This window comes from the organism of the source record quoted next, unplaced genomic scaffold, assembly GCF_019419815.1.
Source record: "Pyrus x bretschneideri cultivar Hongxiangsu unplaced genomic scaffold, Pyrus_bretschneideri_v1 Contig26, whole genome shotgun sequence".
NCBI classification, from domain to species: Eukaryota; Viridiplantae; Streptophyta; class Magnoliopsida; order Rosales; family Rosaceae; genus Pyrus; species Pyrus x bretschneideri.
Genome location: NW_025999568.1, coordinates 135,684 through 149,810, shown reverse-complemented (window position 1 = coordinate 149,810; position 14,127 = coordinate 135,684). Strand labels below are relative to the sequence as shown.

At 38.6% G+C, this 14,127-nt stretch overlaps 1 protein-coding gene across 1 annotated transcript; it reads right to left on the bottom strand.

Annotated features, from left to right (window-relative positions):
* Positions 1-345: 345 nt before the first annotated feature.
* On the bottom strand, positions 346-6,460 carry LOC103927435 (pyrophosphate-energized vacuolar membrane proton pump). The gene is made up of 8 exons (XM_009336356.3): positions 6,067-6,460; positions 3,207-3,781; positions 2,740-3,119; positions 2,463-2,549; positions 2,051-2,381; positions 1,161-1,571; positions 987-1,046; positions 346-848 (listed from the first exon to the last, which is right to left on the bottom strand). The coding sequence occupies exons 1-8, from the start codon at positions 6,317-6,319 to the stop codon at positions 642-644; spliced, it is 2,304 nt and encodes a 767-aa protein (XP_009334631.2). The 5' UTR covers positions 6,320-6,460; the 3' UTR covers positions 346-641.
* Between the last annotated feature and the right edge of the window lie 7,667 nt (positions 6,461-14,127).

Genomic DNA, 14,127 nt, shown 5'->3' with positions numbered 1-14,127 from the left:
CGATCTATACCGCCTGACCGTATTTACAAAATAATATGTAGGTCAATTCTTTGCGCACGATTAGTTACCTCACTCATATTTGATTAGTCTAATCTTCTGCAAAAATGAGACGTGACTTGAAAAATAGAAAAATAGAGTTCAGGACTTCAGATAGCTGAAATTCAATAGGTTTATTACCAAACAAAAAACAAAGGTGAATATTTTGTCTAATCTTTCTTCGAGAAAGAGAAAAAACTTACGAAATTATGCAATTTTTTTTTGTGTATTATCCACGTTCAACACAACGCCAACCAGTTTGAGTTAATTACCATGTACAAATTGTGTTAAAATCGTAATTAAAATCGATGATTCCCAACGTCGCCAGTTGCTACCATAATTTGGGGAAAAAATTGAAATTTAGAGTTCAAGTTCGAACCCTAATTTCATACAACATTTCATTTCGGTACATCTAATTTTCGTCATTAATTCTCAGAGTTGGCAATTTAACTGAAACACTGGCTAAGGACGGAGGAGGGAAGAGGGATACTGGTACAAACAAAAGTTAATAAAACCTCCGCCGACCAAAAATCGAACAAAATGATATATAAGGCCACTTTCCCCCTCATACAACGGTCATCAAACACTACCTCCCTCTTCCATCCTCAAAAGATCTTGAAAAGTAGGCCTCCGTGAGTGGCGAAGAAGGGAGCAAACACGAGGGACTCCACCGCCATGAGCTTAATGAGGATGTTGAGTGATGGCCCTGAGGTGTCCTTGAGTGGGTCTCCAATGGTGTCACCAATCACTGCTGCCTTGTGTGGGTCTGAACCCTTCGGCCCAAGGCTCCTTGCATGCTCTGAAGCACCAGCCTGAAATCCAAACCCAAAAAAACCAAACTAACGAAATGATATGTTTCAAAATTTAAACAACTGATCAACGGGAAACTTAGGACCTCTTCCAACATTGGGAGGAGAAACACGACTTAGAATAAAGAATCAAATGTTTACCTCAATGTACTTCTTCGCATTGTCCCATGCACCGCCAGTGTTAGAAGCAGATATTGCTATCTGATAGATAAACAAATGTAGTCAAATCAGTTGATTCCGAAATTTCATATTGATTACTGGAAATAAATAAGCCAGCAATCATAAATATGCCTAGTCATTGAAGTTCAACAATACCTGCACGCCGGAAACAAGGGAACCAGCCAGGACACCGGATAGGGTCTCCACGCCGAAGAATGTTCCAACAATGAGAGGTGTAAGAATGACAAGGGCACCTGGTGGAATCATCTCCTTGATGGATGCATCAGTGGAGATCTTGACGCAGGTAGCATAATCAGGCTTAGCAGTACCCTCCATGAGACCTGGAATGGTATTGAACTGCCTGCGGACTTCCTCAACCATTTTTAGCGCTGCACTTCCCACACTCTTCATGGTCATGGCAGAGAACCAGTAAGGAAGCATTGCACCCACGATAAGTCCAATAAAGACCTTTGGGGTTAAGACATCAACGGTTGAGATTGCTGCACGACTCACAAAGGCACCAAAAAGAGCCAAAGACACCAGAGCAGCAGATCCAATGGCAAATCCCTACAATAAAATAATTCATTGATCAATCAGAAAGACCCTTTCACTGTGAAGTCAGGAAAAAAATAGAAACATCCAAGCACATCATCTCTCTCATAGGAGGGCATTTTGAGTTAGCTAAGCACTGTAAAAGTAGGTTCCATAAAGACGAGCCAAAGGAAAACAAACACGAAGCAGTAATAAACAAAGACCGTTATACTAAATATGGCAGTATTAGCTGATCAAGTTCCTGAATAACTAGAACTGCCAATAACGGTGGCAAAATATAGAATCAAATTTAACTGTAGGACTTTGCAGTCAACTTTCAAAACACAAGGGCATACTTTTTTTTTTGAGAAAACAAAAACAGTATACTATGTTATTGGTGTGTTTTTCAACTTCAGAAACAGGCCAAACAGAAGCAAACTGGAATCTAATTCACACTGAAGGTAAAAGGTAAAAGGTAAAAGGCACGGTACACTCTGAAAGTACGTCAATTATACCTTTCCAATAGCTGCAGTGGTATTCCCAGCAGCATCTAGAGCATCAGTTCTCTCACGGATTCTATGGCTCATGCCAGCCATTTCAGCAATGCCTCCAGCATTGTCACTGATGGGCCCATAAGCATCAATGGCCAACCCGGTAGCAATGGTGCTCAGCATCCCAAGTGCAGCCACTGCAATGCCATACATAGCAGCAAAGCTAAAACTAACGTAAATACTGACTGCAATAGCAAAAATTGGAATGATGACTGATTTGTATCCCAGAGCAAGCCCAAAGATAACATTGGTAGCAGCACCAGTCCTGCAGGAATCAGCAACATCTTGCACCGGGCTGTGAACAACATAAAAGGATGAGTCAAGACGGGAAGTGAAAGTAGTAAAAAGGGGCAGTATTGTCAAGTATATTTAGCACCTGTATGCATTGCTAGTATAATACTCGGTGACGAACCCAATAATGAGTCCAGCCCAAAGACCAACAGCCACACACAAGAACAACTGCCTGCAAAGCCAAATTACATCAATGACAAACAACAAGCCAACTCAATTGATAGCTCATCCATGGTACTCAACATAAACAAATCAAGAGTAATTACAACTTGATAGACCAAGCGCTAGTAATAAAATAAACCTTAATTTTGTGTGGTTTGGCAATTAAAGGAAACACGTGTCTGAACTTACACAGAACTTACCAGTTTTTAACAACTTTCTGAACTCCAAAATTGAAAATTGTGAAGGATGATGGCAGAGCAATCCAGCTTACAATTGCAATTCCAATAGTCATGAGAACAGTGGAGATGATAAGCTGCTTTTTCAAAGCTGGTTCAATTTCCTTGACAGCCTTGATCTCAAAGAAATCGGTGGCAAAAAGGGTAGTGATTAAACAAACAATGATGCCAACAGAACTGACAAGGAGAGGATACAACATAGAGGTGAACTCATGGTTGATTCCAAATGAGGAAATGGAAGCAACAACCAGGGCAGCACAAGATGATTCGGCATATGAGCCAAAAAGATCAGATCCCATACCAGCAATATCCCCAACATTGTCACCAACATTGTCAGCAATCACCTGAAAGTTAAACCAAAAACTTGAATGTCAAAACCCCATTATTATATCCCAAGAACAAAATTTAAGAGTAAAATTGATATCGCTTACAGCTGGGTTTCTTGGGTCATCTTCAGGAATGTTTCTTTCAACTTTTCCTACCAGGTCAGCCCCAACATCAGCCGCCTTGGTATAGATACCACCACCGACTCTCCCGAAGAGAGCCATGGATGATCCACCGAGACCATAGCCAGTAATGGACTCAAAAAGTCCTTCCCAGTCATCACCATAGTACAGCTTAAAGAGATTGATAGTAATGAAAAGTACCAAAAGACCATTTGCGGCAAGGAGAAAACCCATAACTGCACCAGACCTAAATGCAGTAATAAAGGCCTTCCCAACACCTTTTCTGGCTTCCAATGTTGTCCTAGCATTGGCATAAGTGGCAATTTTCATGCCAAGAAAACCGGACAGAACAGAGGTAATACCACCAAGTACAAAAGCTACAGTGCTGAAAATTGCAGTTGCAAGTGCTGGCTTGCAGGTCTTTTTGGCATCATACGTGCAGGGCTGGCTCTTTGTGCTGAAACCCTCCACAGACCCAAGGAAGAGGAAGATCAGAATTGCAAAGACAACCATGAAGACCCCAACATACTGATACATAGTGAAAAGAAAGGATGTTGAACCTGTACAGCCATGCATACAGAGCTTATTAATAAAATGGAGACTATATAAAAAGCTAATAAAATCTGCCTGCAGTATTAACATATCTAGAAATACCTTATTTTCTAAAAGCATAACACCGTCTGAGCATACACTTGGATTATGAACATCTAAATAAACCCGAACTCGAAAAACCAAAAAAATAAAAACGGAAAAGGACCAAAAAGCTGGAACCAGTAGTGTCTCACTCTATCAGTGCTAGAAAAGTAAAAATAGTAGTACATCGCTCCATGTTCAATGTTGTTCTCAGGTTACTAATCAAATCGATGCACAAACCCAACTTCTCATTTTATACATTATCATGTCGACTCACATAACTGCGTGTTCTGTTAAATTTTATGATATGTTCCACCATTCATGACATATGTATTACGTTTGTGATCTATACTTTAAATAGTGAGAATACCATCCTTAAAACGCATACTTTGTTCAACTGCATTAACATGCTAAATACCAAAAGTTCGAGATCTATGCTGCTGCCAAATTGCTAAATTGTAGGAAAAATAATGTAACTCGCCACGTATCCTTGTATAATAATTCAAATCAGGAAAAAAAAAAAAAAAAAAAAAAAGAACTTTAATTCATAAACAAAAATCAAATAAATTATGCTCCCGACAACAACACAGTACCCATAAAACAAGAAAATAAAAATAACCTTAATTTTATACCGTAAGATGCCCAACCACATGCTACAAGATATTGCCCACTTGCGAGACACGTGCTGTGCACATACTAATCTATTTTATTAATTAAGGGTTTATTAAGGGCTTGTCAACTTTTTGTTCCCAATTTTCCTATTTTATCCTCATTTTTTATCCATAAGGTTGACATGAGAAAGGTAAAATAGTAATTTTATATCTTTTGAACTTTTTGTTTTTTTTTTTATTGTCTCACTTTTATACACAATATTTATATAAGAATGGCAAAATATAAATATGGCAGTTATTAAAAGAAATTGTTCCACCATTATTTTTTTCATATATGTAAATGAAATCATGATATTTTTTGGATAGTTTGAATGAACTGCAACAGTTGTACTTGAGGAGAACGTGGGCGATTGTTCACATACACAAAATATAAACTCTCTGCTAGTAACAATAAAAATAGGGGTGTGGGTATAGGTTGACATGAGGAGGGTAAAATAATAATTTTATATCTTTTGAACTTTTTGCCTTTTTTTTTATCTTGTCTCACTTTTATACACAATATTTACATAAGAATGGCAAAATAGTAATTTTGTATCAAAATATTTACATAAGATAAAAATATGATAGTTATTAAAAGAAATTGTTTCGCCATTATTTTTTTCATACATATAAGTAAAATCATGATATTTTTTTGATAGTTTGAATGAACTGAAACAGTTGTACTTGAGAAAATGTGGGAGAAGGTGGGCGATTATTCACATACACAAAATATGGGCACTCTGCTAGTAACAATAAAGATAGGAGTGTGATATCCACACATCCTATTTTATTTCTTACATACTTTTTTAATTTTCGACCGTCGGATTAAATGAATTAAAGAAGATCAACGGACATAAATTATCAAAGGTGTGTGAGAAGTAAAATAGGATGTGTGGATAGCACACCTCTAAACCCTAAAGATAACACCCAAAAAAGCAAATGACTGTATTGACATAGGACAAAATTATTAACTGCCATTTATCACAATAACACCAAGATTGAGAAGATAAAGCTGTATTATTAGTATTAGGATATTCTTCCCAGTATAAAACTAGATCTGGATAATTAAAATAAACATTAAAAAATTAAACAATCTGTTTATCAAAACGCAAAAGCAAACCTTGAAGAAGACCCAACTCAGAGTCAGATATGCAATCCAAAGCTCAAAACTTGAGCTAACATAAACCCTAGAATTCCATGGATATCCATTCATCTTTAACATTGTTTGGCTGCCGAGAAATTGCAATGACAAATTTTATCTTTTATTAGAGTAGATTTTGAGCACTCAAACTAAGTTTAAACTGACAATTGAATTGAACTACTAATTATTTTTCCGTCCAATTTCTCCTTGTTTCTCAGCAACCAAACGCTAGCTAAGAGCGGTAAATTATGAATTTTCCTTTCATTTCGTGCGGTTTCTGAGCAAACAAACAAACAGTCTAAAGCTCCTGCACTGTTGGAGGTAACAAAAATATCTCAACACTGTCAAAAATCCAAGAGAACCACCAGATCTAACAAAAAGCTCAAAAGATCTAAACCAAGCTCAGAAATTTAAGCTCTACCTTCAGAGATAGCGTTCTGTATCTCAGCGCACTTAGTGACGACGTTTTGGTCATTCAAGCCTTCCTCCTCCTCAATTAGGTTGTCATTGTAGCCGTTCTTGTTACTGTTGGGGCCGGACGGCGGCGCTTGGCGCTCGGGCGTGACCTTCACGCGCGAGACCAGGTACCACTGGACGAGCGAGAACACGATCCCCACGACGGCGGCGACGGGGATCACAATCTCCGTCGCGAGGGTTGAGAGAAGAACCACCATCCTCGCCGGAACCCTAGCTTCGCTGGTGTCTCTACGCCGGCGAAATTAGAAGAGAAAAGAGAGATTCTTCGAGCTTCAGAGAGTGAAAAATGAGATAAGAGGATAGAGAGCCTTCCGCGAGAGGCTCTGGTGGATTTTATATTCGGGGAAATGAGGGAGATCAAATATTCGAGGAGCATAAAGGCAAGGATGATGTGTGATGCGACCATATGCTATCTGTAGGGTCGGAAATCTGGACCGTTGTTTTGGATTCGTGTTGTTTGATTGGACGGTGGTATTGAGGTGTGTGGGGACAGCGGTGGATGATAAAGCGGGAAGGGGGTAATGCACCACGCTAAGATATCTATTAAAACTTAAAATTTTTAACTCAAAAAATAAAAATTTAAGTTTTAACTCATAAATAGTTTTTTTGTTTTCATCCTTTTGAGCTATTTTTTGCCATAGATTATTAAAAATGAGCTTAGGATAATTGTTTTCTAAAAGTAACTTTAAAAAAAAATTATGTAAATTATCTTAATTTAATTTTATGAACATTTTAATGTGATGACCCGTCCCTAATTTCCTACGCAAATTCTCCCCGAGTATGTGAATTGACATTTATGCCCTTGTTGGCAAAGTGACATGGATGTGATTATGCAACTTTAAATTATTTTTCTCGCTATCGTAATTAATAGCACTCATTGTTACGAACATGTGAGTGCGAGTTAGACCTGAATTGGATTTGTAACGAAAAAGTTACGTTCATTTGAAGTACGTTACAACGGGTGAATTGTACACGCATGTGTACTAATAAATCAGTGTTAGAAACACTGTATTAGATAAGGGGATAGATTTTATGAGTACTTGCTACTTTGTATTCAAAAGTAAAGTATCTCATATCATCAGGGGCGAAAGCAAAGGTATCTCATATCATGCTTTTTCCCTGTCTTTTCCTTTTCCCTTGCTCTTGCCTATAAGACAAGGAGAAAGAAAACAATCAGTCGAAACCCGAAATCAAACTTCCGATCTGGAACTGATTGCCCAGAACCTTTGCCCGGTTGCTTACCTAGCGTTGCTCTCGAGTGCTCGTCCTCAACTGTTGGTGAGTCTCGAATTCCCTCAGCGAATACTTCAGGACAGGTGACACGATGTCGGCTCTTTATACTGAAGCTGCCAAGCATGAATGAATCGCTGAGAAGTGATGCTTTGAAAGACCACTTAAAGGCAAAGGGTTGCGCACCACCTCGGCTATGCAAAAAGAAACAAGCAGAGAAGAATGCAGTACAAAGAGCTGGAACAAATCACTGTAGCACGACGCCCTCCCTTGCAAAACCGCATAATCCAAACAGAGGAGTTTAAGTCAAATCCAAGCTCGATATAGTTGTTCTAATCAAAGAGCTCGAGAAGCCTCAACAACCTTCCGCTAGCACCGTCGCCAAAAAGCAAAGCCTCGCTGCGCGACGCCATCAAATCGCTAGTACTTCAAAAGCAAAAGTATCTCATATCATCAAGCTCGAAAGCAAGAGTATCTCATATCATGCTTTCTCCATGTCTTTTCCTTTATCCTTGTTCTTACCTGCAAGGTAAGGAGAAAGAGAGCAATCAGCCGGCACTTGGAGTCAGCCTTCCGATCTGGAACCAACTGCTTGGAACCTATTCCCTAATTGCTTACCTAGCGTTGCTCTCGAGTAGTCGTTTTCAATGGTTGATACACTTCCAGAGAAGATACCACCTCTGCCTGGAGAACAGCTAAGACGAGTGACAATGAAACATCAATCTTGTGGATCGTCAACAAACACAACAACTGCACATGTTGATTCATCCCCTAACCCTCTTCAATATGAATTGGAAAGATTGAACAAAGAAACAGGCCATCACCTCCACCTCGTGCTTGCCTGCCATGTGTCTGAATCTTGAAACCGCTCATGATCCTATTTTCATTCAAGATCAAGCCTCGACGGCCCTTGAAGAAATCACAAGTCCGATTCAAAATCAAGTGTTCACCACCCTTGAATCAAATTTAACTCCAGATAAAAGGAGTAAGTTTAAACCTTCGGAGGAGACCAAAAAGCCCTCCAACCCAATTCAAGATGAAGCCTGTGGAAAATCAACGATTGGAGGAAACCAGAAAATCTTCCAGTCGAATTCAAGATCAAGCCCCGACGGCCCTTGAAGAAATTTCTAGCCCAATTCAAGATCAAGCCTCGGCGGCCTTTAGATTGACATCTACATTAAGGGACTTCAAAACACATCTTCTACACGTAACAAGCACATGTATACGACGCGCCTTGAAGTGGGGGCATTTGTAGACATCGAAATTTCAGTGAAATAAATGTTGACCAATGCATTAAAATTACAACCTTTATTCATTTCACCTACATCACACACTCATTTCACCTACAAACTCCATTTATTTCACCTACATCACACACTTACTTCACCTACCAACTCCACTTATTTCACCTACAGCATCCACTCACTTCACCAAAAAAATGGATGGTGGTGATTCACTCTCAAAGCCTATAAACAGGCTTCTCCATCAAGAGAAAAAAAATGAGGAATTTGCATCACATCAAAACCTTGAAGCTTTGAAACCCTAAAGCTCTCAAGCGAATCCCGAAGGGATCAAAAAAGCCCTCTTCATTCTTCGTCAAATCCTTCTTCAAGATCAAGCCCTGAAGGCCCTTGAAGAAACTTCCCTCAACCTTCAAGATCAAGCCCCCAACGGCCCTTGAAGAAAGTGTTCATCGTTTATCATCCGTTCATCCTAAAATCAAGCCCCAACGGCCCTTTGGATCGATGACATTAACAAATCCACTCTTCAAGATCAAGCCCAAAAGCCCTTAAAGATCCGTTCATCAAGCATTTATCAAGATTAAGCCCCGAAGGCCCTTGAAGATCCGTTCATCCTAAGATCAAGCCCCAACGGCCCTTTGGATTAGCAACATCAACAAATCCACACACCCGTTCTTCAAGATCAAGCCTAATAGCTCTTGAAGATCCATTCATCCTAAGATCAAGCCCCAACGGCTCTTTAGATAAACAACATCAACAAATCCACACACCCGTTCTTCAAGATCAAGCCCAAAAACCCTTGAGGATCCGTTCATCAACTGTTCATCCTAAGATCAAGCCCAGACGGCCCTTTAGATCAACATCAATAAATCCGCATAACTGTTCATCCCTAGACCAAGCCTCAACAGCCCTTTGGATCAACAGCTCATCCACATATCTACATTTTACGAAGATATAATCAGAGGATCAAATTGTAAAAGAGATTGTAACCCCAAAATCAATACAAAATATATTTTTTACACGTGTTCTTGTTTCAGGAATTTTTCGTGTTTACAGTAAGCCAAGTGTGAGATTAGTCTAAATTAACATGCCAGTCGGAGTCACCTGATGTGACCTGTACTGCTGAACCTATTACTCATCAGTTTATGCTAGCACACGAGTCGGAGTCATTTAGTGTGACTTGTACCACAGGCTGGGTGTAAATATGTACGCTCTAATGTTACGATCACGTGAATTCTAGCGTTATGCACGGGTCACCTACGAGTCGGAGTCGCCTAATGCGACTTGTATGACAAGCTAGCACCTAACTTGGATCTAAGGTGAGCGTGCGGTGCGGGAGGTGAACAATCACATGAACACTGTGCCTTGGCCCATGGCGGAAGCACTAACACGGGGGTTCAACAATGATGAGCTTTAAATGAATATATGCATGCTCATATAATTCAACCATTTCAATCACATAATAACTCACCTGAACTTACCTGCGCCTCCTTGGGATCATTTGGCATAACCACAAATCTCATCACAATGCAATATTTAAATATAACACATTTAAATCATGGCATGCTATGCATAATAAATTTAAAACGTTTCTGGAAAACCATAAGGTGTGTGTGTGTGTGTGTGTGTGTGTGTGTGTGTGTGTGTGTGTACACTATAAAAAGGAAAAAGACCCACTCACCTAAGATCCATGCTACAACTCCCTAGCACAAATATCAAGGCATCACGAATGATCGTCGCCTATGGCTTAGTCCAATTTGCCCGGGAAATGCCCTAAATCGTCCTTGAATCACCGGAAACCCCTTAAAGGGTGTGCTTTGATTCGACTTCTCTGATGTTCCAACGCCCCTATCATTGGTTGGGTTTTGTTCTGGGGTCCAAGGAGAAGGTGGTGGTGGGTGGTGAAACTCGCCGGAACGGCGGAATCGCCGTTGAGAACCTCCGGGTTCTCTGGTGAAATTCTACTCGGTTTATTTGGTGGAAATCGTAGAAGAGAGGTTGTGGAAGAGGTTGCAGGTGATGGATAGGTGTAGTTGGCCTAAAAAAAATGGTGGAGAAGGGCCGAAAATTTAGGGACAAGTCGTTACACATGTGTTAGCATAAATTGATGAACAATAGGTGCAGTCGTACAGGTCACATTAGGTGACTCTGAATTGCATGCTAGTATTGATTTTTGAGCACATGATTATATTTATATCGCCGTTGAGATATTATACTGTGGCATATTTCTGAATCTTATTGTTGGCATGCATTTGATTTCATACTTATACACAATATGATTTTCTGGAAACTATACATGTTTTACAGCGAAGGGTTAGTATGCTCAGAAGACAAATGGATTTTACAAACCTTTATTTTTGTGCCCATTCACCCTTTTGTTTTTTGCCATTCCAGGTCCTAAATAGCTGAATGACTCTACGGCGTGCAAGGACTTGACAGCAATTCTGACATATCTCTCCATTTTAGTGTAGGAACTTGTCCCTAATTGTGTAATAAGTACTTCTCTAGTTCGACTTCTTTACCCTTATGCTAACTATGCTCTGAACATTTGTAGTTTGTGGGTTATACCCACTACTGCACATTCACTTTATTAGTTTAAATAAGTTCTAGTCTTGGTTTTAATTTATTCACATTTTTACATCACTCACACTTTTGGTTACATTACCTTCGGGTGATGGCCAGCACGCCTTGACTTTGGTCGGGGTGTGTCATTAATCTATAAATATTTAAATTTTGATAAATATTGAAAAATTATTAAACAGACACCATGAATGACACACCTCGACCCTGAATGTCCACCTAGACTCCCAATCAAGCTGTGCTGGCTGACACCAGGAAGGTGACGAAGCCATAAAGTGTAGTGGTGTGGAAAAAATGTGAGTAAATTTAAACCTTAAAGTGCCTAAATGTAAGAGTGCACTAGTGAGCAGGAATGAACTCATTCCACACATGATGTTAGAGCACAAGTAAAGTACAGTATAGTAGATTGAGAATTATACCATTAAAGGTAACCTCCAATACCAAGATTTGCCAAGAATCCTCGTCGATACAAAAATGCAGCTACTAAAACCTGAGAGGGGAAAAAACAAGGGTAAGTGGGCCTAAAAATAAAACTTTGTAAAACCTTTTCGAAAACATAGTAACCCTTCGCCATCAAACAAGTATAGTTTCCAAAATATAGTATGAAAATACTTACCGTAGCCTACAATATCTCAAGAATTCAATACATCACAATATTTCATAAATAAACATTTAACGTCCAGTAATCACATAATCTCACATAGACAAACATATTATATCGAATGCTCATCGACATATACTAACACATGAGTTCATGTAGAGATATTCTAACATGAACAGGACTGGGTGTAATAATGATATACGTTCTAGTACTACAATGATGTGAAGACTGGCATTATGCGCATAACATACAAGTCCTAAATGCCTATAACAATCTAGGACAAGACTGGCACCTATAGGGAAAGACATGCTATGTAAACATACATGTGAAAGACGGGCCCTAGCTCGAGCGAAAGACGGGCCCTGGCTCGAGCGAGCACTAACACCGGTCTGGCAACGATGAGCAGATAACGTAAACAAATTATATAGCGGTAAATCAATAATTTACGTCGACATAATACTATTCACTGCCGTAAATATAAATAAGGCATCTTGTAAAAATATGCATACCTGTGCATCCCACAAGATTCATAATAATCTCACAATTTCAATCATCACAACAATTCTTATAACGTCAATTTAATTTTGGCAATCACGTAGGAACTTCGTTATTAGATGTATATATGGAAACTAAACAAGTATATATGTACTATATAAAAGAAAAGACCCACTCACAGATACTTGCGAAGTCGCAGCCGTTCGAGCAAAGAAAGTTGGAGTCTCCGATAGTAATTACATCTAAGCATGATATTGGGACCCATTAGTTAAACCCAACTTAAATGATCAAATTTAGGAAAACAGAGTGCAGATAAGGAATTAGAGCGTTGAAATACGCTAAGAAGGGTCCCGGATAAAATTCGTAAAAAGTTAATGGTTAACCCTAAAAAGTTAACCGAGTCGCCCTCACGGTCAACTACGTTAAAACTTTGGAATTTCACTAAATGGATGTCAAAAATGGACTCAGAGCGTCAAAATTAGCCTAGGAAGGTTTCCGAGAAAAATATACCAATTTGAAGCTCGAAAGGAGAGAAAGAGAAATATACCAACATAGGGTCCTGCCGTGGTAAAAAAACGGCTCAAAGCCATGTGATCTCTTGCCGGAAAACTAGGTTAATTTTCAGGGGTGTTTTCTGCATTAAAATGTAACCAAAACATCTCAAATTTACCCTAATCGTACACCAAACAAGATTTAAAAAGTCTTTGGGTGGTTTTTGAGGCTCACCTTTACTGGGAAATGTAAGAAATCGTCGAAGATAATTTTGAACAATGCGGTGCCATTGTGCAGAGAGAAGAGGGAGAAAGTGACAGTACAGGGCTTGGGTTTTTGTCTATAGTCCGGGTTTTGGAATTTTCTAGATCTATTGTGGACTTAACTATGAATTTGAATGTGGGCATTGAGCATGCGATATTGAAGTCCGATTATGGCATTTACACAAACCCATTTGCTTTTTTTTTTTTTTTTTTTTTTTGTTTCGATCTGCATCGATCAGTTAATTTGTTGAATTATTTCATGATTTTGTAAATTTTAAAGTTTTTGAATTTTGAATCCTAGCGATGTACATTTCCTTGAAGAATATATGTTTCTGTATTTGCTTAAGTTTTGAAAATTTGAATTCGATCTGCTTCATCACAAGTAGCTTGAATATATTTAGGATTTTGAGGCTCTCAATTCTCTAATATATGAGAACTGGGAGGTTGATAGGTAGGTTCCTTCCATTTACATCATTAAAAAAAAAAAAAAACAAACCGAAAAAAACCAAAATCGAATCGAAAAAAACCGAACCGTTTTGAACCGAACCCAGCCCTAGTTGTCCCAATGAAACTCATGGAAAAAAATATGAAACACATGGAAGAACTTTTTTATTATTATTATTATTATTATAGCTATTGGATTTAAATTTGAACTATTAGATTTTTTTTTTTTTTTTATCGTTAGATTTTATTATATTAGATCTTAGCCGATAGATTCAATGAATTTATAACTATAAAACTAAAAAGAATACTCATATATAGTGTCCCAACCCACTAACACAGGGGAAACCTAGGCTAAATTTGCCTCAAAAATGAGTTTTGGGTTAGATCTCATATTTGGCCCAAGGGTTAGAGCAAGTTGGGGTAGGTTTAGAACCTAAAATTTGAGTTTTATTTCAAGGGTTGGAGTAGGTCTAAGTGGTGGTAATGCACCAGATTTGAATCCATCTGGATCCTATCCATTTATCGTACATCATGCGGTTAGAAACCATTTTGATTTTTTTATATTAAAATTAAACACAAATAGTAGTTAACAAAAGTTGACCGTAATATATATGATAAATAGATAGGATATGAGTATCTGAAGATGATCCTCATTCGTA